Source organism: Varanus komodoensis, unplaced genomic scaffold, assembly GCF_004798865.1.
Source record: "Varanus komodoensis strain SLA01 unplaced genomic scaffold, ASM479886v1 scaffold29_1, whole genome shotgun sequence".
Classification (NCBI taxonomy): domain Eukaryota; kingdom Metazoa; phylum Chordata; class Lepidosauria; order Squamata; family Varanidae; genus Varanus; species Varanus komodoensis.
In genome coordinates, this window is record NW_025335759.1 from 9,242,780 (window position 1) to 9,270,314 (window position 27,535).

The 27,535-nt window shown below is 50.3% G+C and overlaps 4 protein-coding genes across 15 annotated transcripts; 1 reads left to right on the forward strand and 3 right to left on the reverse strand.

Moving 5' to 3' along the window:
• Window positions 1-65: 65 nt before the first annotated feature.
• LOC123025777 (interferon-inducible GTPase 5-like) lies at window positions 66-26,204 on the reverse strand. 8 transcript variants are annotated; one of them, XM_044434772.1, is made up of 4 exons: window positions 26,194-26,204; window positions 8,307-9,577; window positions 5,136-5,769; window positions 66-3,936 (listed from the first exon to the last, which is right to left on the reverse strand). In XM_044434772.1, the coding sequence occupies exons 3-4, from the start codon at window positions 5,726-5,728 to the stop codon at window positions 2,733-2,735; spliced, it is 1,797 nt and encodes a 598-aa protein (XP_044290707.1). In that variant the 5' UTR covers window positions 5,729-5,769; window positions 8,307-9,577; window positions 26,194-26,204; the 3' UTR covers window positions 66-2,732. The 8 variants fall into 8 exon arrangements, with proteins under 8 accessions (XP_044290707.1, XP_044290710.1, XP_044290711.1 ...); XM_044434775.1 differs by lacking the exons at window positions 8,307-9,577; window positions 26,194-26,204 and adding exons at window positions 11,896-11,969; window positions 13,814-13,885 and having other exon boundaries at window positions 5,136-5,766; XM_044434776.1 differs by lacking the exons at window positions 8,307-9,577; window positions 26,194-26,204 and adding an exon at window positions 13,814-13,885 and having other exon boundaries at window positions 5,136-5,766.
• Window positions 7,277-15,823, forward strand: LOC123025778 (interferon-inducible GTPase 5-like). Its single transcript, XM_044434778.1, has 3 exons — window positions 7,277-7,347; window positions 10,812-11,502; window positions 13,510-15,823. Exons 2-3 carry the CDS (start codon window positions 10,820-10,822, stop codon window positions 14,684-14,686), a joined length of 1,860 nt encoding a protein of 619 aa, XP_044290713.1. The 5' UTR covers window positions 7,277-7,347; window positions 10,812-10,819; the 3' UTR covers window positions 14,687-15,823.
• ZNF576 (zinc finger protein 576) lies at window positions 17,064-23,535 on the reverse strand. Of its 3 annotated transcripts, none has more exons than XM_044434785.1 (3): window positions 22,267-23,535; window positions 20,772-20,997; window positions 17,064-19,592 (listed from the first exon to the last, which is right to left on the reverse strand). In XM_044434785.1, exons 2-3 carry the CDS (start codon window positions 20,989-20,991, stop codon window positions 19,084-19,086), a joined length of 729 nt encoding a protein of 242 aa, XP_044290720.1. In that variant the 5' UTR covers window positions 20,992-20,997; window positions 22,267-23,535; the 3' UTR covers window positions 17,064-19,083. The 3 variants fall into 3 exon arrangements, with proteins under 3 accessions (XP_044290720.1, XP_044290722.1, XP_044290721.1); XM_044434787.1 differs by lacking the exon at window positions 22,267-23,535 and adding an exon at window positions 21,881-21,902; XM_044434786.1 differs by lacking the exon at window positions 22,267-23,535 and adding an exon at window positions 21,812-21,889.
• Window positions 23,655-27,526, reverse strand: LOC123025780 (zinc finger protein 689-like). 3 transcript variants are annotated; one of them, XM_044434782.1, is made up of 4 exons: window positions 27,411-27,526; window positions 26,894-26,999; window positions 25,581-25,679; window positions 23,655-25,024 (listed from the first exon to the last, which is right to left on the reverse strand). In XM_044434782.1, exons 2-4 carry the CDS (start codon window positions 26,970-26,972, stop codon window positions 24,459-24,461), a joined length of 744 nt encoding a protein of 247 aa, XP_044290717.1. In that variant the 5' UTR covers window positions 26,973-26,999; window positions 27,411-27,526; the 3' UTR covers window positions 23,655-24,458. The 3 variants fall into 3 exon arrangements, with proteins under 3 accessions (XP_044290717.1, XP_044290719.1, XP_044290718.1); XM_044434784.1 differs by lacking the exon at window positions 26,894-26,999; XM_044434783.1 differs by lacking the exon at window positions 27,411-27,526 and having other exon boundaries at window positions 26,724-26,970.
• Window positions 27,527-27,535: the final 9 nt, after the last annotated feature.

The window sequence follows — 27,535 nt, forward strand, 5'->3', positions numbered from 1 at the left end:
CTTCCAGAGCAGCCCAATGAAATATTTATGGGATGAGATTTCATGGACAATTGTGGATGCTTCAGTGGGTTTCCTGTAAGACCTCTTTATTAATGATGGCAGACAAAGAGATGATTACATAGGAGGGAAGTGGGGAGCAGATTACTACATGATTACAGAACGGCTCATCCGGTGGTTACCACAGCATGTGTTTCTGCTCATACACTCCCCATGAAATTTCAGGTTGCTCCAACACTACAGCAGCATTGCCACATCTGTGCAAACTTCACAGAATTTTTCTCCTCCCACCCTGACTTAATCAGATGCTCAGATGAAGATTAGGTTGCAAGTCAAATGCTTTTGTGGGGTATTTTGTCCTCCTGTTCTCCTCCTCTTGCACATTCTCCAACTGCAGTGCTAGTTTGCGGTTGGCAGCCTATGGGCCTAAACCCTTCATTTTTCTGTCCCGGATCCACCCATTCCATTCTCAACATGACAAAAGCAGACCATTGGTGCATCTCGGGGGCAACACGGGCCTTTCAGGACTTGCACCACAAAGACAGGCTTGGAGACCCTGAGGCCAGGCTCCGAGGTCACAGGCTATGTTGGGTGTTCAGAACCAGGGACCTGAGATAAGCACAACTGGTAAATAATGAAAGCTGGAATCCTTACGGATCAATGGCCAGGCATAACCCATTGTCCCTTGAAAAGATTAGGCAAAACAGCCTTGCAAGGATGACCTCCATGGTCCTGAGACACCTGGGAAGCCTCCCCACACACACAGACAAAGGGCTCACCTTTGCCCCCACGCAAAACAGACATGGAGCAGACAGCAACAGATCAAGTCATCAAGCACAATCACGCATGCATCCAGCCACTGGCATCAGCTTGGGAAAGAATGGGAATCCCACTCCCATAGAAGCAGGTACAGAAAGAGCGTAAGGTCCAGGGGCTTAGAAAAGGGAGGTGGGCAACTTCTGAACACAGAACTGACAAGTCGGCCTGAACATGGACTTCGTGCGCCCCCTCCTGCCCACGCAAGGGACTTGTGCCAAGGTCTGTGCAGCATCACTGGCAAACAGGCAGCAAACTATTCCCTGCCTGTGCCTGTTGGTCTCTCTGTCTCGAAGGCTGTTACACAAAAAACCAATCACTTTCGAAATACAGAGTAAGTGTGGGCGGCAGTAACAGCAGCTGCAGTGTCGACCACATCAGGTTAAAAGCTTGTACTGCTCTGCATTTGCTGCTGAATAAACTTTCCTCTGCTTTCTAAGTGTCGAGTGTGAATGCAAAACCAGGATGTACTCTCTCTGGCAGCAGGGAATAAATCCTTTGGAGGGAATCTAACAGGCAAGGACCTTCTTTTGGGGTGCATTGCTCCCCCAACTTACCTGGCATAACCGTGGCGACTTTGTGGTAAATTCTGGAGACCTATTTTCACACACCTGATGTACACAAGGAATTCAGGGGTGCAGCAGCAGCAACAACGGAATCCGGGCTCCATTGTCATCTCTTCCGACGTTAAGAGTCGTTTTAAACATGCCTTAACAGTGGAAAAGCATCGTGCAAATAATGTGATGATGATGAACGATTCCAGAACCGCGACATCTCCGAGAAGTACTATTATTTTTCATTTGTTAATTTGTTTCATTTCTATACTGCCCAATAGCTGAAGCTCTCTGGGCAATTCAGGCAATCGTGGCCGCTTGGAGAGCAGAAACACAAAACAGGAGCAGTGACTATTCGGCTTTGTTTACTCGGTTCATTTCAGTTTTGCTTCGTTCTGGTGACACAGAACATCTTGATTATTTCATTCTACTGTTCCATTTATGCCGTTTATTGAATTGTCTATTTTATTATTTTACTTTCATCCTTCAACAGGTTTTGTAACAGTTTCCTCCTAAACATGGCATGAATCCAGCCCCTCGTGGGAAAGCAACATGTAAATAAATTTAGTTAAAATAACTTTCTTTTTACTCTTCTGAAATTTATCCAAGGTCTTTCTAGTTGTTTAAGGTTTGCTGCTGCATCTGGTTTGTGTCAGTCAGGTTTGGAATTGTTTTAACTGCCTAGAGAGCTTCAGCTGTGGGGCTGTATAACTACGCAAGAAATAAATAATAAATAAAAACGCCCTTGGGGCTTATATGCTGCAGGAAGAACAGTGAGTCTCCAGATGTTTTGGACTTCAATTCCCAGAATTCCTGCCTGTTGGCAATGCTGGCAGGGGCTTCTGGGAGTCAAAATCGGTGGGGGGGGGGGACACTAGAGATCTACCTTCTGTCACTAATGTATTGTACTTGCAAACATCATAATCCCTGTATTTTGCTCTAGTTGTAGTAGCCTATAGCTGCAGACCAGCATCCCTCAACCAGCACCTTCCAAATCTATTAGACTACAGCTTCCATCATTCTCAGCCAGCACATACATACTAAGAATAATAAATTAATTCACAGCTAACCAAGCCTGTTTCTACCTGGCATTCCAAATCTTGTTTGACATCTACCAAAATGGGCTCTGGACAATTCTTGCTAGCTGTGTAAAATTCAACTGCTGACAAAGCAGCATCACGTTATAAAACATAACCGTGTTGCACTAATTTAACCATTTCCAGGTCTCACTAGTTCCAGCGCACCAAAGCCGGATTCCCCCAAGCCCAGGAGCAATAAACACACAGGCTGCAGCAACACTAAATGAGGAGGAAACAGCACCGAGGTGCCTGGGGTGAGTCACCAAAGGACCTGAAAAGGACCGTCTCAGATTTCACTCTCAAAGGCCTTCATGAGGACCTTCTGGGAGTCCGCAGCCAAGTCTTCCAGGCACTGGCTCAGCATGGAGTAGGTAGTGTGGAAGGAAATGCCGCCAGCTGCCAGGGCTCCATAGATCGGGATGCGGTGCAGGAGGAAATTTGCCATCACCAGGCCTGTGCCAGTGGCCTTCCCCAGCAGCCCGATCACCACGTCCTTGTTAATGCTCCGGCCCAGAGTGCTGTGTACTTCTGCCCTCAGCACCTCCAGGGGTTTTCCTGAGCGCTCGGCTAACCGGGCCAAGGATTCTGCATCCAGGCCGAAATCCTGCCGGTAGGTGGACAGCTTCCTCAGCAGAATGGAGACATCGCAGGTGAAGGCCAGGCCTGGCAAAGGGACAGCGGCCACCAAGCTGGAGATCAACGCGACCTTCCAGACTTCTTGGTGAAGGAGCTGCCTCTTCTTCTCTATGATGGAGGAGGAGACATTGGGCAGGGACAACAGGAAAGCGTGGCGCTTATGGCTTGGCAGCTCTTGCTCCAAGGTTTCCTCGAAGGCTTGGAAGTCGAACTTGTTGATCTCAAAGCTGCTGAGTAAGAAGACCTTGGCATCTGCCAAGCCGGCCTTGGCAAGCTTCTCCCGGCAATCGTTCCTGATCTGCTGTAAGACCTCCTCTTCCGGCGGAGGGTTCTTCCTCCTGGACGTGGCATCGAGGTCGTTGTCCAGCTTGGTGCGTACAAAGTAGAACCGCTTGCCCTGTCGGACGATGGCCTGGGCCAGGCGGACATGGTTCTCCTTAAACCGCTCCGAGGCCAGGATGACAAAGAAGTCGTAGCGAGAAAACTCCACTGCTTCCAAGTAATTCTCGGCTTGGAATCTGGGTGTGCCGATGCCGGGAAGGTCCCACAGGATGACGTTGGGATGGCCAGGATAGGGATACTGCATGGGCTGGGCCGTGGTCTCTGTCACCCCCGTCGCAGCTGCTCCCTCGTCCTCGTCACTCACGCCCCGCAAGGCATTTACAAACGTGGATTTCCCGGCGCCCGACTCCCCAGTGATGGCAATATCAAGCTGGGCATTCCAGATGGTCTCCAGACTGCACTGAATACGTGTCACCACTTCCGAGAGCCCTCCCAGCTCATAGGCCTCCTGGATCTCCGCAATCTCTCGCTCGCTGATCACTTCAAAGTCCAGTCGGATGGGCTTCAGGACCCTGTGGAAAGGAAGAGGGCAAGGTGAGGGGTACGAACCTGGATTAATATCGCAGGACTACATTAAATACTAGGATGGGCAAACTGAAGAGCATGTCAGCCTTTAAGCTTCAGGAGTGTCTCCACTGGAAGGAGTGTTGAGGTCTAAGAGGCCTGAGCCAGCAGCCTTTCCCCTGAAAGAGAGACCTAATGAACATCAGCCAGAAAACCCTTTTCACAACCCAGCAAGGGGAAATCAAGGGCCCTGCCCCACCCGTGCACTCTGGACAGAGAAAATTAAACTAGAGGGAGCAGTCCGGCATGGAGACCTCTGGGGCCGGGGGAAATGCAGCTTCCAGTAGAAGAGGATTAAAAGACAATATGGTGTAGTGGTTAAGCGCATGGGTCTGAGACTCAGGCAACCGGGGTCCTAGTCCCTCCTCAGGCACGGAGCCAACTGGGTGACTTCGGGCCAGCCACAGACTCTCGGTCAATCCTACCTCACAGGGCTATTGCTGTAGGGATAAGATTGAGAGCAGGAGGAGAATTATGTAAGCCACTTTGAATTCTTTTTTAAAAGAGGGGGAAGTGGGATATAAATCTAGCTAATTAACAAAATGTGGGTGGGGGAGAGGAGTAGAAAAGTTCCTCTTTTGGGGCAGGCAGTGGATGGCGCACCACAAAAGATGCAGGGCGCTACTTTGGAAGATGAAGCACCCAGAAAGCAGCAACTTACTGAAGCGGCACAGGAGAAAGGGCTGCTTAGCTGTCTGAGAAGCTTCCATGCAAGACGGTCTTATCCACGGCGATGGCCGTGCCATCTAGAGAGACAGTCCACGTTTGGAGCTTAAATACCTCTGGATGCCCACCGCTGGGTACCCAGCCCTCCTTCCCGGCTTGAGGTGCCTCACCAAGCCCAGTGCAGGAAACGGAGCGCTGGAGAGGGTGGCCCTCGGGTCCAACACGGCCCCAGTCGCACCCTGGCTCTTTTATTACCATATTTATACCCCATCCTGCAAGGAACCCAAAGCATCTTACATGATTCTTCTCCCCCTCTGCATTTTATTCTCATAACAACCCTGTGAGGCAGGTCAGGCTCCCAGCTGACAGCTGGTCCAAGGCCACGCGGGGCCCTTCAGGCTAAGGACTCGGTTCTCCCGAGCCCCAGCTCAGCACGACACCCCGCCAGCTCTCGTCCCTTTCATCAGCCTGTCTTACTCACCCCTCAAACTTGCGGACGTCCTTCAGCAAAGCCTCTCGCAGCTGGGGGCAATCCAGTTCGTAGGGCTCGAAAGCAGAGAGCAGGAACACAGGCGCGTCCCCCAGGCCATGGGCCTGCAAGGACTCCGCGCAGACCCCCCGTAGGGCCCCGAGAGCCTCGGCGCGGTCGTAGCTCTTGCCCATCAGGCGCTTGAGGGTGTGCAGCTCCAGGTCCGCCTTGCTGCGGGCGAAATAGGCCTTCTTGCCGGCCGCCTGGATCTTCCCGGCCAAGTGGGCGTGAGTCTCGTCAAATTTGCCGTCCGCCACCACGACAAACACATCTGCCTCCCGCAGCCATCGGTCCGCCTGCCCCTCGCAGTCCAGCGGCAGCTCCCACAGCAGCACGTTGGGATGGGACGGGTCCTTGTACATCACGGTCCCCCCCGAGTTCGCCGGCCCACCCACGGGAGCAGCGCCAACATCATCCTCCGTCATTCCCCGCAGGGCATTCAACAGGGCTGACTTGCCCACCCCCGATTTGCCCACAAGGAGCACCGAAATGTCTCCCGGCTCAGGGGACCCCAAAGAGGAACTCTTGGGGATCTTCGGAGGCATTCTGGGTGCAGAGGAACAGGGCTTCTCCTCAGAAAGTTCTGTGGAAATATAAGGAAAAGGGAAACATGAACCAGAAAAAGAAAACGTTATTCAAAGGCTGCGATCAACCTACCCCTACACTGCAACCCGAACCTGAAGCCGTCCTCCTGCTGCCCCCCCTGCGGGAGGCTCAGAAAGTGACGACAACAGACGGGCCTCCTCCGTTGCAGGCCCCAACTGTGGAATGATCCCCCCTGCCCCCGCCACCAACACTGTCATCTTTTCGACACCAAAATACTTTTTAGTGCTTGACAGCATATGATGGCGCTTTCGTGTCAACTGTTTGATCAGATCCTAGCATTTTTGATCACTGTTATGGCTGTTCTGAATTGTTTCTAAATTTTGCATTATGTTTTATCACGTTGCGTCGTGATTTTTGTGAAGCACCAAGTGAGATTTAGCTATGGGATGGCATTGAAACAACGGAAACGCAGTGAAAAAATCGAACACAGTCTCCTCCAATCAGAGTGTAATCACAGCATAAAGCAACCAAAGAGAGAAAAATACTCAAAAGGAAAATAAATTACTCAGTGATTTTCTAAACACTGCCCTATATAACTTTGCTATCAGCTACTATCTTAACAGGGTCTTTTTAATGTATAATTTTGGTTTTGTTGTTTATTTGGTTTTATATTTTGTATTGCTAACTTTTATGATGTATTAATATGCCTTAATTGGTATATTTTATATTGCATTTAAATATGCTACCCAGAGAGCTTCAGCTATTGAGTGGTATTGAAATTAAATAAACTAGCACTATCTGTGCATTTTCTAAAGCATCACACAAATAGACTGCACAGGCTCGATGGCCTCCCGATTTGCATTCTCCACTCTTCTGATCCTTCATGAACATAATATATTGATTTAAAGGAGCTAAATAGCAAGCTGGCAAATAGGAGCGAAACTGCCGCAAAATAGCAAGCTGGCAAAAGGAAGCAAGGGGTCAGCAGATCAGAGAATACATGCAAAAGGGAAAGAGATGAGCACAACTTGACTTCAGACAGCAGAAAGCCACCAGCTCAAGATCTATCAAGAATTCTCTTTTCCTAGCATCAAGGAGAAAAGTACTGCTTCAAAGTCAACAAACCAGGCCCCGCAGATTTCATTTCCACGAGGTTGCTGTTAAGTGCAGTGGGTGGAACGGCGTAAACTAGCGACCTGCAGCAGGAGGAGGTTGGAATCGATGGCCTTGACTCCTCCCAACTCTATTATTCAGTGATCCTACGACTCGATCCCCCCGGCAAGGCCAAGCCAGGGCAAGGCCAAGGGTGGTCCCTTTCAGCCCCGGCCCAGTTGGCGCATGCAGGCGGGGCCACTTCCACCCTACCTCGGCTGAGCCCCGCGACCCTAAAGCCAAAAGGGGCGCCCGCGCCCGAGCGCCGGGTTCGGAGACGGCCTCGCCCCGAGATGGGCCGCCTGGATCGCTGCGCAGACACGGACGAACAGGATCAGTCTGTGACTGCGCAGCCGCGCGCGGTTCCTTCGTCACGGGTGATGCCTGTTTTGAGACACAAATGCACGGGCGGCGGCGGATCGGCACATCGAGGGAGAAGAAAAGGACCGCGCAGGTGGGCGCGCAGGTAGGGACGGACCCCGTCGGCGCACGCGCCGCGCTTCGAGGGGTGGAGGTCTGGAGGGGCGAGATCCTCCGATCCCCTTGTCGGATGCGCTGGCTTTTTGCCCGCATGTACCTCCCCCCGCCCCACAGACACACTCGCCATCTTTCCACTCGAGAGGCTTCCCCGCAACCAAGGTCCCCGTCCCCGCTCCGTACATCCCTTCCTTACCGGTCGGGGTATCCTTGGAAAACATACCCACGCCTTAGGGCAAAGAGAGACCAGCCAATGCAATCGCGGGGCGCGGGCTCGCACCCGGACCCCTTCGGTGTGTACCTACCCACGGCCAAGCGGCGGCGCGCACCGCGGGAGCTCTCGCTCGCCCACGTCCCGGCGACGTCCTCTTCCGCCGGACTCTTTGGCATCTCGTCCCCGCGCCGCCTCCGGCTTGGCGGCCATCCCGTCGAGAGGAAGAGGAGGAGCCGCCGTCGCGTCCTGCATGTCCTCCTCCTCCTCCTCCGCCACGAAGGTTTCGCTTTCGCGGCGCAGGAAGGAGCGGGCGAGGCGCACAAGGCCTTGCGCGCCCCCCCCCCCCGCATTTCTCCGGTAAGGCTTGGGCGCAGGGGGGCGGCTAAGAAGGGCCTGCTAGGCAGGACGCCTGGGTTCCCCCGGAGAGAGGGGTCGGCTAGCCAGCGCTGGCTTTTGCAGCAGGAGCAGTTAACTGCCCACGGAGAAAAGCCCCCGGAGCCCCCCGCGGAGGCGGAACGGTGGCAAAGCGTCGGCCCGGCGAAAGGCGGGGGCCCTTTCCGTGCCCTCTGCGCAGAGGAAGGCGGCGGGAAAGGGGACGGGAGCGGCCCGGAAGCCACAGCTGGGCCATGCCCTTCATTAGGCCCAGCGCGCCCCCCGGAATATTCTATAAACTTAAATTTAAAAAAAAAACCACCACGAAATAGGAGCGATCTTTTCACTTCGCTGAATTCTTTAGCCGGCTGGGTGGTCGCCAGAGCTGGAATGCAGGCTTTGGCGTTGACGGGGTCCTCGCTGTGAAGTGCGTACCCAGGGCGCATAGGGCAGGCTGGCTGGCTGGCTGATATTAGGACCCCATTCTGTGTCTCCGCAAACACGAAGAAGCACAACGTGGCTGGTTTGAGCTTGCCGAGTCGAAAGATTTCTTCCCTTATTTTTAGTAAACGTGGTAGGATTGCCTGCTTGATCTGCTAGGGGCTGGAGAGGCCACAAGCTGTGCTGATCTTTCTCCAGCCTGGTTCTGCGGGAAGTCCATGAAATTCTGGAGGAGAAGGGATTTTGCCCATCCCAGACTGGGACACCTTTTCTGAAGGATTAGGCAGATTCACCGAAGGTGAAGCTTCTGTTAGCTGCAGTGATACGCTTCTTGGAGGCTCAGAATCAACATGTCTGAACACCAGTTGCTGGATGGTGGTGTTACCTTGAGGTCCTGCTTCTCTGACTCTCACCATGGCATTTGTTGCCCAGGTGAGAACAGGATGCTGAACTGGATGGGTTTCTAGTCTGACCTAGCAGGGTCGTTGTTATGGTGTGTTCTGATGACTCTGTGGAAAGGGAGCAAAGGAGTTTTGACAGACCTTTATAAGAGTGTTAGGAGCAGCAAATGCTGATTTTCCTGGGACTCCTGTGAAGGTGACGTCACCTGTTGCTTATCTGTTCTGAAGGAAGATCTTTCCTTCTTCCAGGTTCTTTTCCCTGATGGCAGAGTCCCGGGCAAGGGTGCACAGACAGACTGAGCTGAGGCAGGGCAGGGCGGAAGAACCCACTAGCTGGGCCAGAGTCAGGGTTGTGGCCAAGAATCAGGCCAAAGTCAGAAAGAGGGAGTGCTTTTCAGAACAAGGACAGAGCATGCTCATGAATGAGCCAGAGGAAATAAACAGAGCAGTCAGCAGGTACCTGAGGCAGGTGCCAGGTGCGATTCAAGAGCAGCAGAAGGTGTGGCAGAGCAATGCAGCAAGGGGCAGACAAGATGCGGCTGGACCGCCCCACGGGCAGCAACACCACCAGCATTGCTGGGAAGCCTGTGGAGGGAAGAGCTTGTTCCCAGTTGACACCCATTGAACTACTGAGACCTCCAGCAGGGCCTAGGCCTGGCCTTGCAGTTACTAGTTGTGGCCACCAGATGGCGATCTAGAGCTGCCCAGATCCTGGCAACTGGATGCCCTTACTTTGAGCTTGGCTGGATAGGAAGTTTCGTTTCTTAGTAGCCTGAATTGTTGTTGTCCTTCTTTTGTCTCCTCACCGTTGAATTGTAAGCCTGCAGGCAGTATTTTAACTGTGTGCTGTACCTGGCAAATCTCTGACTTTTGATCGCTCTCTCCCGCTTACTGCTTGCATCCAAGTGGAAAACAGTGGCACTGTTCTTTCAGAATTGTGACAGCAGGAAGTGTTGAATTCTTTGAAAGAGGTTAAAAGTGCAGAGTCGGACCTGACTGAAATCAGGTGACTTAATGCTGTGAACCATGCAGAGCGCTTCAGCTACGGGTAGTAGTATAGAAACTTAATGTAATAATAGTAATCAGGCCTTTGAGGTTGCCTTCTTGGAAATGACATGCGGCTTTTTTCTTCTCTACTTGTGGTTAAGATTATTGGTTTCCGCTTTTGCCGAGATCCATTCACTGCTCAGCACGTGTCAGCAGAGCAGGACTGCCACCTCTTGATCTTAGTAAGACTCTAGTGCTTTAAAAGAACTTTACCAAGGCCAGAAATCTGGCAGGTTCAGGATGGGTGGGTTGCCCTGTGACTCTCTTTTGTGCTCCTCCAGAGCAGCATGAAGTGTCCCTACAACTTGGTTGGGAAAGAGATTTCTTAATGTTTCTTACTGACTTCTTTATCCAATTTTTCACACAATTACAGTCTCCCAAAGACGCTCGTATCAAAGGAGGGAAGGGAGAGAGGCCATCAGGTTGGCAAACAGAAAAGTCAAGGCATGCAAAGGGCGGGCAGAAGGACAACATTAAAACAAGGTGGCAAATTATAAGGAGCGACTGAAAGCCTCTTCAGGCCATGCAGGTTGTCTCTTGCTGGTGCTTTTGCTAGTAGAGCATTTGGTGGCTATTTGGCCAGTACCTGAATGTTCTTCCCTCTTACTTTGGCAGTCCTGGGACAACACGAGGAGGGGCAGGCAAGCTTCTTGCAGCTGCTCCTCTGGCTGAGGGACAGACCAAGTTGGTCACCTCCTTGACTTGATGTTTTCTTGGGACCCAGGAGATGCAGCCCCCTCTGGCGCAAATCCCCCAGCTGATGGCAGAGGGCAGAATGCGCTTCTCTTCTGCTTTCCAGCCAGTTTCAGGAAATCCTTCATGGATTTGTTCGGAGACAGAGCTTAGTATACATTTGTGTACGTGAATGAAAAAGAGCGAAACGGACAAGTGGGCGTATTTCCTGAGGATACTGGCATTGTACACTGAGAACTGCACGTACCAAGCACGGCGTAACACTTCTCTTCCTTCTCTGCGTAGCCTCAACCATGGCTGGTTCCCCCTGTCTGGACGAACTGCAGCTGAGGAAGCTGAAGGACCACTATGAGGCCCAGAAAGCCGAAAGCTCTGCCTCCAAGATCCAGGAGTTGGTGGACTGTGTGACCAGCCTTCAGGTCCAGGTTGGGATCCTGGGCGAGCGTGGCGCTGGGGTGACCACGCTGATCCAGGCTCTGCTGGACAAGCCACGCCGGGTGACGGATCCCTGGGCTTACTTCCGGGAAGCACCGCAGCCCACACAGCAGCCGGTTGCCCACTGCCACCCCACATACCCCAACCTGACTCTGCACGACCTGCCGGGCTTCCAAGTATCTGAGAAGGCAGCTGCCTACCTGAAAAGCTTGGGCGACCTCAGCAAATACAGCTGCTTTGTGGTGGTGGTGGGGAATGGCGGCCTGAGGGAGACCCACCTGCAGATCCTCAAGGCTATCAAGCAGAAGGGCAAGCCCTTCCTCCTGGCCCGCACCAAGGTGGACCTGGACCTGCACACAGCTGAGCGGCGGCTTCGGTTCCGCTACAGCGCCACTGAGCAGCTAGGACTGATCCGGAAGGAGCTGGTCAAGGATGGGATGGACAGCAAGACGGTTTTCCTGGTGTCTGGGCTGGAGCCGGAGAAATACGAGTTCGACTGCTTTGAGGACCGCCTGGAAGCAGAGGTGCTCAACTTGAAGAGGTGAGGAAGGAACTGCGGTAGGGGGAGATACCTGGGTTGTGTTGGGGTTTCTGGGTTCTCTTCCAAGGGTTGGCATGAAAAGATGGTGAGCTTGCCCGGAGAAGTAAACTAACAATGGATTCATTTCAGAGGATTTTGATACTGCAGTATGTTTTTTCAAAAAACACGCCAAAGTGGTCTACAGGATAAAGTCATAATAAATAAAATGAATCATTAAAACAATAACACAGTGATAAACATAACAACTTGCCAAAATAATCCGAAGTAGCTAGCCATTGGGGAAATGCTTGGTTTTCGGTTATTGGCAGAAACACTCTGCACTGGGAACTCACTTGATTTTCATGAGATCAGGCGGCATGGTTAGTGCTACACTGTACAGGCTTTTGTACATACCTTGCCCAAGGAGCCTCGTAGACCAGGATACAGTAAGTGAGGCCTCCTCCTCAGAAGATAGAGGTTGGGGCAGCCTGTACAGGAGAAGTGAGTTACAGAGTAAATTATAAAAAGCCCACAAAAGAGGATTCCTGTCATATCCCTGGATGAGTCACTGTTCTGGCCTTTCATTCATCCTCTACTGATGGTTCTAACACACTTGTGCCTGAGGTACGATTGGATCATTCACTTGCTACTTGCTGCTAATGAACCAGTACTGCCGGCCCCCAGAAGAGCCTTCCCATTGCGTCTCTGCATGAATCCCTGCACTTGATTTGTCACCTTCCAGTAAGGGAGCCTAGCCAGCAATGTCGAACTTTACATTACTCCATTTTTCCATGGATACTTTTCCACTTTTAGAAATATATTGTTCCCTTACTTTCCAGTGTTTATGCTAAGAGTGGCTGCTTTTATAGTTAAAATGGTTCAAGTTTACAGAAGTACAAAATATATTTAAAAAAGAATCCTAATGGGAGTGACACCCACATTGCAAAACAGCCCAAGGATAGTGATGTAATGCATAAGGACAATATCTGTCAAATTGGGCAACTACAAATTGGGACAACTACAACCTTCCAGTCTACAATCAAAGTGGTAATTGGCCTTTTTCCAGTAAACTTTTTCTAGGAAATTCCCCCGTTTTTCAGGTATCCTAAATGTAGTGTGCGAACAGGGGCTAGTGCCTTCGCATACTTTTTCTCAGAAGCCAAACACTGCATGTTGCTGAGTTAGCAGTTCTCAAAATATTTACAAGTATTCTGTAAAATGTTTACAAATAAAGCTTTGGATGTGTATGGCTGCAACCTGCAAACCACACTAGAAGTGCATTTTGGTACAGGTCCCCCCAAGGGCTTGTTCACTGCAGGGGCACTGAATTCGCGACCATTTCAGATAAGTATGTCTAACAGACACGGGCAACTTCCGAGGATGAGGGGGCTGCAGTCCCTCCTCCACTTCTTGCCTGGTGTTACAACAGCAGCTAGACAAGCTGTTTTGTTTTGGAACAGTTTCCCCCGTTTTTTTTTTTTTTTTTGCTACCAACATGCTGCTGAAATTTGGCTACAACCACTAATCTTACTAAAAATGGTCTTTTTCCCCCTGCTGTCATAACCCCAAAATGCAGGGGGGGGGGAGATGCTCAGGCCATAGAATGGGGGCATATGCAGTCTGTGAGTCATATCTTGCCCACCCCCAGGGTATGTGATCACAGCTTAAGTGCACTTTTCCCTATTTTCTCCTGAATCAAATTTCAAATAATGTGTGTGTGGGGGGGGGGGGATAAAATTTGTGCAGCTTGTAAAAATAACTATACTTCTTGGCATTTACTAAATAGAAATCCAGACCCATGTCAGTCAAATTTAGAACAGTGGAAAGCATTCCAGAAAAATTTTCTGCAAAACTTCCCAATTTAAAATGTTCCAGAAAAGCACATCTCTGAACACTCTCGGTGGACTCCCTCACTTAAGAAACCCAGTCAGTAGGTTCTGAATCTGAATTATGATCTAATGGAGAGCCGTTACTCTGACTAGAGAGACAACAGTTACTAATGGGCCACTGGCTCTTGGTTCTTTCTAGAAGCCATGACGGAAACCTCGAGGACTTGGCGGCAATGAGTCAGAAGAAGATTACGGAGCTGTATGAGATTTGCCAGTCTGGCAGCTTGTCTGATGTCCCAGCTGTGCTCCATTCAGCTTTGGAGAACCCTACCCAAATCCGGCTGGATGTAGCTGTGATAGGCGAAGCTGGTTCTGGGAAGTCCTCGCTAGTCAATAGCCTGAGAGACGTGGGGTGCGGGGAGCCAGGGGCAGCCCCCACTGGGATAACTCAGGCCACGAAGAAAGCCACTCCCTACCTTTTCCCCGCTGTCCCCAACTTGTACCTGTGGGACCTGCCGGGAGTCGGAGTGGAGGAGGAGGATATAAGCCGCTTGGACCTCAGCTGCTACGACTTCTTCCTACTGGTGGCCTCTGAGCGTTACAAGCACGTCCACAGCTGCCTGGCCAGGGCCATTGTCTCCGCAGGGAAGCAGGCCTTCTTTGTGAGGAGCAAGACTGACGTGGATATGGAGTCCCTCCCTGGAAGCCAGGCCAAGCCCACAGAGGAGCTGGAGGAGCTGCAGGAAGAGATGCGGAAGAACTGTGTGGATGCTCTGAAGAAAGATGGCATGGACTCTCCACGCGTCTTCTTGGTCTCCTGCCTCAGAAAGCAAACCTATGACCTTCCTCTCCTCCAGGAAGCCCTCAAGAACAGCGCTACAGACCTGAAGAAAAAGGTTCTGAAGCAAGTCATCCCAACCGTCTTGTCCCGACTGGTGAGGCGGAAGTCCAAAGTGCTGATGAAGGATGTGTGGGGAAAGGCCCTGCACATATGCCTCTTCTGTGTGGAAAACCCCAAGGCAGCTGTGGCCGAGAACATCATTGCGACCATCACTGGCTTCTGCACAGTCCTCGGCCTGGACGAAGCGTCCTTGGGGCGCATCGCACAGGCCTGCAACACAGCGGTCCCGCAGCTTCAGGCCCAGGTCCAGAGCCGCTTTGCTAAGCCGCTGGACTCCGACTACGTGCTCAGTCTCATCACCAAGCCGACCTCGCTGATCGACCGGGCGTGGGGCTACGTGCCGTACTGGGGACAGGGGAAAAAGGCGGAGCCAGGGATCTCCTTTGAGTCCACATACGGCATGTTGCAGCAGGTTGTGGTGGAGCTGTCTGAGGATGCCAAGAAGGTGCTGACGATGGCATTTGTGAAGGATTAGAGCTGGGATGTGGCAGCCGTAGCAACACCCACATCCTCTCTTTACAGCATCACCTATCGAGGATAAAAGAACAAGAGAACTATCCCGGAGATGAAGGATTTCTCAGCATGGTGTCCTGACACACACGTTAAGACTGAAACAGGAAGCATCAAGCACCTGAAGTTCTATGCCTTCACTGAGGTGGGTGACGCCATTCTGACCTTTTGAGCCCAGGAATTGGATGCAGAAGCAGAGGCCTGGCCCTTGCTCAGACAGGAAGCCATCCACCAGTTGTACCGCATCACCATCACTTGCTAGTGCTGGAGGGAGCCCATGGAACTCAGCATTCGTCTGTACACAGAACGAGACCTGCATGCTGGAACTTTGCTGCCTGGCATGCTAGTTTTCTGTGTGCAGGGAGAGAGCTGGCTTGCTTGCAGTAAGTACCCCAGTACAGCAGAGTTCTCCACCCCGAGCTGCACAAGAGAGTAGCTGGTAGCTCTGGCCTCTCCCATACCAAACCTGACTGGTGGGATGGCGGAGAGCAAGGCGCTGTCTGCTCCAGCAGCGGGACAGTGCAAGCCCTGGAGGGACACTCGGAAGGCACCCTTGGAACCTGCCGGTGCCACTCAGCTCGCACTGGGAAGGTGACCTCCTGAGTCAGCAAGCTGTTCAGCCCAGCTGTGTATGGAGAGACCTGCTGGCTCTTTACAGGGCGAGAGCCACCATCTTTTCCTGTTGGTACAAGAGACAGAAGAGGCATCACCAACTGTGGCATTTTGATTAATTGTAGGTATATGGCATTTTGATTAATTGTAGGTATCTCTATGAGCAGCTGCCATAATCCCTTACTAATTGTTTGTACAAAAATAGGGTGATACCTCTAGGGTGGAGCCAGAACAACTGTTTCTTCATGGGGCCTCCTTCCCAGCGTTTACGCGTCTAGCAGCAATGTACTTTTGCAACTCCGGAATCAGGGCTTTGGCTGATGCGGTTACAGCTATCAGTTTCCTATCCAATAAATAAGCATGTAAACCCATGGGAAATGTTGTATCGGGGGCAGCAGGAATTTCATTCTGGGGGAAATTCTCTTTACTTGGTTATTGTCACCAGACCTGTTGATTGGTCTCAAAATAATATAAAAATATGTAAAAATCACCTGCCCTGACTCCTTTCTTCTTGATATGGCAATAAGTGATCATAAACAATTGCAAAGTTATAAATGAAAGGTGAAACTCTATAGAGAATGTATAGTAGTCTGTTTGGAATTACCAAGAGTAGGTATATGGTTGTGGCAGACACACCCTGGGATACCTTGCTGAAACGCCCCACGGTCTATTGTGCACCCATTTTATGAAACCAGAATGCAAATTATGAGTGGCGTGGCAAAAACAGACATCAGGGCACTGGTTGGCGGCAGGATCCCTTCCAGCCTGCATCACCTGCTTGTCCTCATGAGCGCACACACACAGGCTGGGTGGCTGGAGCAGCTGGAGTGCAGCTGCATAGCAGGACTCTGGAAAACACATGCCCAGGTTCAGACAACATGCTAAGCCTTGAGGATACAGAAAAACCACAGAACAAACCTCTCTCTCTTATCCGGCTTTCTAAAGACCAAACTTGCTATGGTGAAATACAGCTGAATTCAAACAAAACAGACAGACAGTGGTTTAAAAAAACACACTATGGGTTGCTGTGCTGTCTGAACCGAGCCAGTCTCCGTCACTCTTATTCTGCTCCAACACTACTGTACGTTCATGATGCAAAAGTAAACATTGCTCTCTTGTCAGGAAATACCAACCTTTTACTGTTTCCCTATGAAAAACACGGACCTTTGTTTCATTTAAGGACTCACGATCACATTTTCAGAACATCAGAGGAAGTATGACCAAAGTCCAGGAGGTAGTCAGTGCATCCTTTTCCAGGCCAGCGCTTCCTGTCAAGGTGTGTGCCGTTTGCTGAAAGGCAACCGGGAACCTTTCTAGGTCACGTTTCAGTCACAGCTATACTACATTTCCTCGCTTCCAGATTCCAAAATGTGCTGGCTGAGAAAATGGTTTCTTCCAGCCAAAACGGCCATTGAGTGCTTTGGCTACTGGGCAGGACAGATGAGAAGGGCGCAGGCTGGGCTGAATGTGTCTCCCAGCGGGTGCCTGTATTACCTGGTAAAGAGCATCAACTCTTCTCACCTTGGGGCTGCACTTACTCAAGCATTTTGCTGCAAGTTCTTTGTCAAACTACTTCAGATGCTGAGCTTTGTGCTGCACGCCAGCACAGGAGAGCCTGTATAGTCCCTTCAGCAACAAATATTAAAGCTATTACAAATGACAAACGTGAGTAAAGTCTTTTGTCCCTCCCCCACCCACCCCACACATGCAAATAACATTCCACTATTCTCTTTAACGGGAAGAGTATCTTAAACTGATGGTTTATTTGCATTAGTGGAAGTAAGAAAAAAGTGCACAGTCTTTACAGTCCGGAAAGGATTTTATCGACAGAGAAAGAAACAGACTGTAAACTAATTTTTTAAAAACTGGAAATAATCCAGTAAGGTGCAGAAGAGAATTGGGGGAGCAGACCTGTACACCCATGGTGACATCCAGAGCAAGCCACTTGCAGCCCTCCTCATGTTTGGCCTGCAACTCCCCTCAGAACTAGCTAACATAGCCAATGGTAAGGGATCGTAGGAATTGTTGCAAAACTTCTGGAGGGCAGACGTTACCCAGCCCTGCTTGACATGCAGGTCTCAAGTTCGATCCACCAGATCACCACTTTAAATGGAACTTGATTCTAAGAACAATCAGCCTCAGAATCTTGTGAACTGCTGTCAGCTGGAGAAGACAACCATAGGCCTAAAAGATGGGCCCAGTATATAACAAACCAGTTTAAAGTTTTTTAAGCGATACAGCAATCCTGACAGCAAGTTTGCCAGTTCCACTCCTTTTCAGTGCTGACGAGAGAATGCTCAAGCAACCGACAAACCTATGTCCACCATTACCATGTTCCTTTAGACATTGACTCCAGGCTAGTTTTTAAAACTACAAGGTCACAGTGGTTATACTGGAGTGGTGGAGGAGGGGCTCAGTCCCAAAAGCCTAAATTAACTCCCTAGAATTTGCCAAACAGCCATGTCTTCTTCCACTGTTCCCCACCCCTCCTCCCAACACTGACAGTTTGTGGAAAAACTGCACAAATTCACCATTCCAAAGGGCTGAAACACTTCTCCTAAAGTTTAGTCCCAGACAGTAAGACCTTTAAACAATACTGGAAGAGTCTGCCCTAGATATGGAGGAAAGGAAAAGTATGCTACCTAGGAGAATTAAGCAGCAGGTGTAAAATCCCTAATCTCAGACTGAGCTATAATTTTGAAGTTTACATTTCTCCCACAGAGGAGGAGGAAAAAAACGGATGCCATCATTACATATGACAATGTCTAGATAGGTCACAGGATATGCTTCTTGCTGTGTTCACACAGCTGTAGGAAGGAATTTACACGGGGAAGGCATAAGCATATCTGAGCTGAATACAGGATTCAATATCAGTATATTGTAGGTGAAGGATCTGTTTCATCACCCTTTTCCTAAACCAAAGCTATGTCCACGCCCAAGTTTTTTTTTTTTTTTTCAAAAATTAATCCTAAGAAACCCAGGATTCTGCTTTGGGAATATTGCATTCAAGTGATGCGAGCGTGCCGCCCCTTCTTTCACAAAACTCGTGACGTCTGCATGAGCTGAGGGGAGTGGCAAAGAACTAAAGCAGCGCAGCTTGCACCTGGCCCCTGCCCCGTCACCTGGCTCCCAAGACAGGACAAAGCAGAGCACTGTCCACATTTCAAGCCTCTCTGTACAACCATTAAGCTCAAGTGGCTGTATGTGAAAAAAGACAACTGAGAATTTAAACGCTACCCCAGCTTAGAAAATTCTGCTGCGTGTCTATACAGGGGAAGGGGTGGCAATCAGTACACAAGAATGACACACAGCCCTGAGTTCCTTAGTGCCTTCAGGCAGATGACTCCCTTCCTTCCTTCCTTCCTTCCTTCCTTCCTTCCTTCCTTCCTTCCTGTTCTGGAAAAACGTATAGCCTCACCCAATAAGGCAAAGAAAAAAGCACCCAAAGAGTTGAACAGGGCTTCCTTGGCCAGAAACAAATCTGACAAAGAACTTGGTGTTTCTTAAAGAAGGAAGGGCTCCCATCCCCCGTACCCTCACACCAGAGAAGCAGCGCTTCTTTCAAGGAGATGATCCATTACATCCTCCCCTGAACCGGCCATTCTTCTTCACTGCAGCAAAGGTCTTTTGGAAACAGATGCCCTCTCCCTCCTTTCCCCAGCTAGAAAGGGACTTTCCATCACACTCCTTGCCTCATCCTGGCTTCACGTCTCACAGTGATGCTGATCATGCTCCTGTCTCCAGTCCTTGCTAGAGCTCCCCACGAGCATGGCGGATGTAGTGTTCGTGGAGCCCTGCCTCTTGGTTAAAGCTCTCTCCACACTCCATGCAGGAATAGGGGCGAGAGGGCAGCAACTCCTGGGTTTGCTGATGGAAAGCCTGATGCCGCCGGAGGTTTGAAAGCTGTCGGAAGCTCTTGCCACAGTCTGGGCACTGGTGAGGCAAGCTGTGGCCAGCAGCATGGCCCAGGCGGTGCCGCTGGTAGTTGGCTAACTGGCCAAAGCGGCGACCACAGTCAGGACAGTCAAAGGTCGGGTGCAAGCAGTCAGAGGGAGGAGCCGATGCATGGCCCCGTTGATGGCAGATGAGCGCACGAGAACTCTCAAAGGCCTTGTTGCAAATAAAGCAGACAAAAAGGGCATCACGGAGGTTGGCCTGAACAAAGTCTTCTGGGTGTTCCCGTTTCATGTGCCGCTCCTTAAACTTTTCATCTGGGAAGGTGATCAGACAGTGAAAACACTGATTGGCACCCAGACTGTCTGAAGGAAGGGAGAGAGAGAAAGAGCAAGGATCAAATGGGCTTGATAGATCTAGCAACATATTGAGAATATTTTGCTACTTCCTTTGCTATGAGGACAGTATATAAGCATATAATGCAAAACATGATTATATAAACAATTAAAAAATCGACTCTATAGAATGTCCCTGGAAAGAAAAGCATGGACTGAAAATATTGATCTTCCTGGCCAGTGAATTCTAAATAGATACACTTCTGCCTCACAAGTTTCAGACAACACAAAAAATGCAGTTTTAAGACAATGTTGTACAATGGGGTGGGCAATAGATAGATTAGGATCTGTTGGCACATCTCTTGGCAGTTTGCAGTAGACTAGCAAGGGTTTCTGACTGCCAATTATTTCATAGCAACAAAAATAAAATGGTTTTTCCCATGTGGGGCACCCAGGAATGAAAGGACTGAGAGTTCTGCTGCTGAAGACAAACTTTGCTCAAAATGTATAATATCTTTCGCACCTGGTTCTAGTTGGTGGATCTTGAAGTTATAATAAAATATTAACTGAGTCTGACATACCTGAGGTCTGCCCACCCATTGCTCATAAATACTAAGCAGGCATACCCTCCTACATTTCCCACTGCTACTGTCTCCTCTGCCCCAGCTTCTTTTAGGAGACATGAATGAAAAGAGGCAGCAGCCCAGGCTTACTCTATATTCCCTCCCCAGCAGGAAGGGTGAGAGGAGACAGAGGAACTGATGAGGAAAAAGGGTGCTACAAGCAGATTATCAGGATAAGAGTGGCATAGGTAAGACACAACTGAATCAATAGGCAGGTACTGCTCATCAAGAGGCTGTTGTTACTCACCTTTCAGTGAGCACTGCATTGAGTAAATGGCCTAAGTTTCTCTTCTACAGCCATGAGAACTACAAGCTTCCCCTCATTTAAAAAAATGAAAAGTTAAGGCATTCAGGGACTTGAGCAATACATTAGCTTTTAGGTATGAAGCTAAAACCAACTGTCTGCATGCAGAAAACCTTCAGGAACAAGTCAGATCCTTGTTCACATTTCAGAATGCCAGCAGAAAAATATATGCAGGGAAAGAAAATTATGCCTTCTACTGCTACTTTGTAAACATTTATAACTAACAGGACATTAGGCTCTGTAGGAAATCTTCTAAAAGCAAGAATCAAATGTAACACTCACAGATTGCATCACTGTTAGGGGAGTCTTTGCTCTTGCCATGTGCGCTTGGGCAGACCGCTGGCAGCACTGTAGGACCCTCTTCCTTTACACAGTTAGGCTCTGATTTGCAAGTTAGTAGATGCTCCGAGGGCAGCGAAGCATCTAGCCCATTGCATTCTGAAATGTTTTTAAGAAGCTGCTCGGCTAATGGTGACTTGCTAACTGGAGGCGCCTCAGCCATTGCTTCCTACAAGAATGAAGCAGACTAGTGATCAAAACATTCAACCCCACCAATCCTCCAACGACAATATACACCATGACTTCCACATCCAACAAACACAATCTGTTAGAAACTTTTAAAATAGCCATTTGCTAGTCTCAAGTCAGTCAAGGGCCTGAGACAGGAAAATTGAAACAGAGATGGACAGGCTTGTTGGGTTTTGTTTTGAGGACCATACATGCTTTTAAGGGCGTTTTCCAGATGCTTTAACATCAGCCCTAGCCAGCATGGCCAACAGTTAGGAATCCTGAAAATTATTGAACAAACCATCTGGAGGACACGAAGTTGAGAGGAGGCTGTTTTAGCCCATCAGTTCACCATAAATGAGTACCAGCTATCAGAGAACTGATGGCGGTAAAATTTAAAGAACTTCTGCATGAGGAATAGTAATCCGGAGATAACAAACAAGCTTTGCAATCTCTCCCTCCCGCTGCCACTTCGGTCCCCTCAAGGCCGTTTCCTCCGCACCGCCCCCCCCCCCGAGCAGCTCTCTCCGCCCTTCATCCCCCCTAGTCCTCCTCCTCCGTGCCCGAGAAGGGAGGGTGCCATGCCCCCGAGTCCCACAGGAGGGTGTCCGCCAACCCACATCTCCGCAAGCCGCTCTGCACTGCCCACGCCTTTCCCCGCAGCCCCGCTCAGAACCGCCCCCCCAAACCCCTCACACGGGCCTCTGCTGGAGCCCCGGCGGCTCCCTTTCCGAGGGACTCCCCTCCCGGTCAGCTCCGCTTCCTGCTGCCAAACCGAACACTCCGCCCCGCTCGAACCCGGCCGGGCTTCTTACCAGCCCGTGGGGGCCACCGCGCTCTCCCCGCCCCCATCCTCGGGAGTACTACTGACTACCGCTCCTCACCGCTCCTCGCTCCTCGCCCCGCTTTGCGCTTTTCTCTTTCGCAGTCTCGGCCCCTCCCCCCGTTTCCGGGGCCTTTCTCCTCCCTCAAGGCCCCCTCCCTCGGCTTCCTAGAGGGATAGTCCCCGCCATCCGCCTGAGTTATATTCAAGCAGCGGCTTCCATCACATGGTCCCGGCTGCCGCACCGTGCTAGTAAGCAAAGAAGAGTAGCGCTGAAGGAGCTACGAATACTTCCAACTTTCTCTCTAGAGACTTTGCCCCGCAAAAGTCTATAGATATTTTCAGGCACTATTAAGGAGACCCTAGTACAGAGACAGCGCATGCGCGCCAGCAAGGCTTTGCCGCAACGGGCCCCTCCGCCATAGAGTTCTCAACAGCCTCCCATACTTTTCTTTTTCACACTTCTTGAAGACCCTCGGTCTAGGAACGCTTTGGAGAGGCGTTGTGCGCATGCTCTTCACGGGGCAGCCGAGACGAGAACCGCACAGCAAAAATAGTTCGCTCAGTTCCATTCAGTGTTCTCGTTAATCTTCTGCCGACACTCTTGCGCTATTAATGGAAGTGTGACAATAAGAAATCCAACAGATGAAGCCTTGGACAGAAATGACATTAGAGGAGAAATCTTCCTCCCTAATATAAACAAAACTAAAATAAAATTAAAATTAATAATACTTCTATATTGACCACTAGCCAAATCTTTCTGGAGAGTTAAGGAGGCAGCAAAGAGCAACAGGCACATTTGAAAGTAAGTACTGAAATTCTTGTAGCAGCAGCATGAGGCTGTAACGGGAGGTTAAAATCAGTGCACGTTTTGAAGTTTTGCAGTAAATCCACACAGAATTCTTGAAACATCCTTGCTAACTAGAATGCATAGTTATAACATAAATTGATTTAGGCAGCCATTCGACTCCCAGAATTTGGGAAGAAGTCCCACTGCATACAGGTAGTTAGAATTATGCTTAGAATGTAGGCGCAATCCTATCCAAACTTATTTACGAGATCCATGCAGCACAGTTGCACTATTCTGCACCAGGAAATGTAGAGGACCTAGCATTAAGAAGTTCCAACCTGAAGGAAATGATTGTTGAGCACTTAGAGGTATCCTAGGCTAGCCTAACATAGAACTATTGGAGTTTATTTCTAACACTATTTCAGTGGCAAATCATGGCAGACAAATCAGGTTTTTATGAGAGAGATGAAGGATAAAACAATTCCCGTTTTAGAAATGGACAACTCACCCACCACCCACCCTAGGCTCCTGCTTTTATTACTCAAATCCCATATTCCAAAACGAACAAGGACTCTGAGCTCTATAGGCAATGGCTGTGACATCACTCAAGAGTCATGTGATCACTTGGTGGCATCCTTATGGCATCAGAAGTTCCCCAAGGACCACCGGAGACCCTGTGTCATTCACAGAGTCTGTGACGCTAGGCACAGCTCTAAGATCAGGTTTCTTTCTTTGCAGAGAAAACAATGGCTGGGTTTAGACAATTACGGGGAGAAAGAAGCCAGTGACTTCTCCCCACCCCCTACGCACGCTGGTCATGTCCTGACAGTGCACAGCTTCTCGTGCCAAGCAAGCCCAATGAGGTACAGGGATGCTTCTGAAACCGCCGTGAGGCTCTACAATAAGCAATGGCTTCTGGGGTGCTTCTGACCGGTCATCCGACCCGACGTCTTCAAAAGCAGTCCACACCTGTAGAACTGTGCAGATCATCAGGCAGCGTCAAATTTCCCCCCTTCATGAATACAGAAACAGGCACAGTAAGAAGTCACACATACAGAATCACTTTTATTAAACCAGATCTCCCAGCTACTGTGAAGAGAGATTGTTAATATTCATGATTTATGCTGATTGGGTGCCATCTCTAGAAGCCACTCTCTTAGAAGCCAAACACACGCGCACACACACACGCACGCGCACACACAAATAGAATACAGCTTCAGTTCAGCCCAGTCTGGCCCGGGTGCCAGGCAAGATGACGACAACAATGGGCATCCCGTTGCAGAGGGAGCTGTCTAGTAGGAAGAGGGTGGGCACTGGGCTGCAGGACCTCGCAACAGGACAAGCGGTTCCAGTCCATCCCTTCCTCTTTAACCCACAACCCTGGGACAGGCCTGGAGTACATCTCCCACAGTTCAACTGAACTTGAGCTACAAGCCCAATACTGCTAGTGCTTCCATTGCAAAGGCCCTTGACATGGGCTCCCTTTGCGGAATGATCGCCAAGGACCTACAGGTGCTAGATCCAGAGCATCTTTCTCTTAAGTGCAGGGGGAAGGTGGCACCTGTCCCCCCGACACCCTGCAGGCAAGCAGGCAGGCAGGGGGACTTCCATAAATGCTGCCCCCTCTCTGGGGAGGCAGGACATACCAAAGGGATGGCTCTGACCAGTTGTGCCTCCCCTCCCCACCTCCAAGCTAAATTTATTTTAGAAATATAGAAAGAAACTAAAATAAGGAACTAAAGAAAAGGATGGAGGTTTCACTTCTCAGAATCCTGGCTGGACAGATCCCTTGGCAGATGCCACTTATTACACTGGGGAGGGAGAAAAAGGGGAAGGGACAGAGAATGATCTACAGCTCTCCGCGAGCATGGAGCATGTAGTGCTCGTGAAGTTCCGACACCAAGCCAAACTCCCCTGGGCACTCGGTGCAATGGTATGGTCCATCAGCCCCATCTAAGTCCTGATCCCCATTGGCCTCCCTCAGGGCAGGGGAGGGGGAAGGCCTGTTACGGGGAGGGGCTGGCGGGCTCCGGCGCCAGCCATGTTCGCAGCGATGACCCTCCAGCGTGGCAGGAGAGGCAAAGCCCAGGCCACACTCGGCACATATGTAGTGGAAAGCTCTGCCCCGGCCAGAAGCCAGGCCTGTCCGCCCTTCCTGGCTTTCAGAGTTACCGGGCAAGATCAGAGGTGGCGGTGGCTTGGATGAAGAGGAACCGCTGTGTGGTCGCTTGCGCCCCACGTGGTAGCTACGGTGCACCTTCAGAGCCCGTGAAGTGCCAAAACCACGCCCGCACTCGGGACATTCATGCCACTCAGGGCTTGGGGCCTGCGAAGAGCTCAGCTGATCCTGCCCGGCCTCTCCGCTGTCATCTAACAGCTCCTCAGCAGTAGCCTGTGGCTCTTTGCTCCGTGGGCCTAGTGAAACAGACAGACAGAAAACCCAATGAGTCATGCACACCCACAGCCCCGTCTGGTTCACCCACCCCTGCAGTTCAGTGCTCCAGCAATGGTACGTCCCTGTTTTCCAGGCCCTTGGCATTCTGAAACTGAAGAATGCCACCATTTGCAAGCAGAATGCAGGGGGAAGAAAAACTTGCGGGGCTAGAGGTGTTCTGGAACTCAAAGCCAGCCCAAAAGCCAGCCATCCAATCCAGAAGTTTTGAAGCTATCTCAGCTATGTGAGAACAGCAGCAGGTTATTTATGCCACAGTCCTGTTAGTTAAGACCGAAAAAGGTCTTTTAACCCCCAGCCAGCCATGCTTTTTTATGTCTTAACATGCATAGGATCATGCCCTTGGAGGTGCCGAAAATGCACTCTTAATAAGCTTAGAGATATTCTTTTCATTGACTACTATTTTACTGGTTACAGAGTCCCTGGCACTACAAACTCAAAGAGGCCTAGATCTCAGATGTTTTGCTACACAGTATTAGATAGGCCTGCCTGCCATTTGACCCTTTTGAGTGTCCATACCTGGATAACCATTGGCAGCTGGGGTTGAGGGGCTGCTGTCTCCAGAAGATACTGAAGTGGCTTCAGATTCATCCTCTTCTTCTTGCATGGTGGAGAGACCTGGAAAAATCACGGCCTATGACTGGCAGAACTCAAATTGTAGGGTCGCTGCAAAGATTGGTGGGATGTGGAAGAGAAGGTTTACTCTACCCTAATTTCCAAGGAGAAAAGGTGATATGCAAAAATAACCAGCTAAAAAGGGAAGACCAAGGAGATCATATATCAACAGGGTTCTCTGTGCTGTAGGCTGATCACAAATTGAGCACTACCATATATAAGCAATTCCAGACAGATGGAACAGAATACCACAGAGATAAAAATGTAGACTGGCTCTCCTGCCCCTATTCCTGCTCTACAAATGGCACCTTTCAGTTGGAAACTGGAATGTCAAGGAAAAGTAGTGTGCCATTCCAAGTCCTTCCCTAGATCTATGGATGGGACATGCAGGAGGATCTCATTAGCAGCCGCAGAAAAGAAGTGCAAAAGGCACTGGAGTCGATCCAAAAGCAACCCTAAAAGGGAGGAGTCAAATGCACTGTGAAAACCAACCACTGCTTACTCCTTCATGTACTACTACTAAAAGAGATAGAAAGAAATGCTACAGCAGACTTTTCCACCAGGGGACCTCCACTTGACATCTGGGCTGGGAACAATGAGAGTTATAGTACAATATATTTGGATGGCACCAGGACGGCCCAATCTGTTGTGGTAGCCAGGAGTCAAGCCATCTGCAGCCTTTCTCATAAAAGGCCAATTCCAGAGAAACCACTAAAGTCAGTGGAAAAGCTAACAGTGAAAGTATATTAACTATACCTAGAAGGAATGACATTCTTAGTATTGTTTTTATTTACATTTCTATACCTCCTGTAGCAGAGGCTCTCTGGGTAGTTCACAACATGAAGTCACCTTTCCAGAGTTCAACCAGGTCTGATCCTGCTTAGCTTCCAAAATTAGGCATGAACAGGGACTTCAGGCCATACAGAAAATGCAGCTTTCATACTCAGCTTATTTGTCTCAACTACAACTTGGATTTGCAATATACGAATTAAGCCAAGAAACGAACCTGAAAGTATTGTATTGCCACCCAGATCCACACATGCTTACCTTGTAAGTCTCCCATCTAAGCACAAATCAGGTCAGATTGGAACAGCTCTTTCGGATGACTCCCTTCTGACCGTGTAGGGCTGTTGGCGGGCGGAAGGGGAACTCAAGCATCCCCCACCCCCAGACTCAACGTGCCAGTCCTCCCTCACTGCTCGCTATACTTTGCTCACCGGTCGAAGTCCCATCCTCCTCCTCAAAGCCAATGTCCTCAGTGCTCCCAGCTTCCACATGCTTGGGTACTTCAGACATCACACCCCGTAAGGCCAGCAGCCCAACCTGCAAGAGGAGCAGAACCAGCTGAAAGGTTTTGCCCAACGCACTGCTGGTTCCTCCCAGCCACAAAATCCACGCGTGACCGGCAGGAAGAGACTGCAGGAGGTACGAGGGATACTGAAGGGGGATGAAGAGGGGACTCAATCCCACAGTGCACAAGGGTTGCTACTACACAGCCCAATCCCACAATGCTCGGGGGAAGCCGAATACTGGCCCTCCCTACCCCCACAATGCATTGTGCCGAGATGGGCCAAAGGGAGCTCGAACCCCATAATGCTCTGCAACTCTAGGGATCGCAAGGGCCCGCGCGATCCCATAATGCACGGCGCCTGGAGGGGGCATTCGGACCAAGAGAAGGGCAAGCCAGAAATTTCTGCCCCTTTCCCATCATGCCTTGCACACCCTAACACTCACCGGTTCCTCCGGATTTGGGGAGGGGCAGCCCGGTCCCCTCTGGCCACAGGACCCCTAGCTGCGCAAGCGCAGACGGAGAAAGTGGGCCGGGCCCTCCCACCAGCGCTCATTCCTTGCGCGGGCGC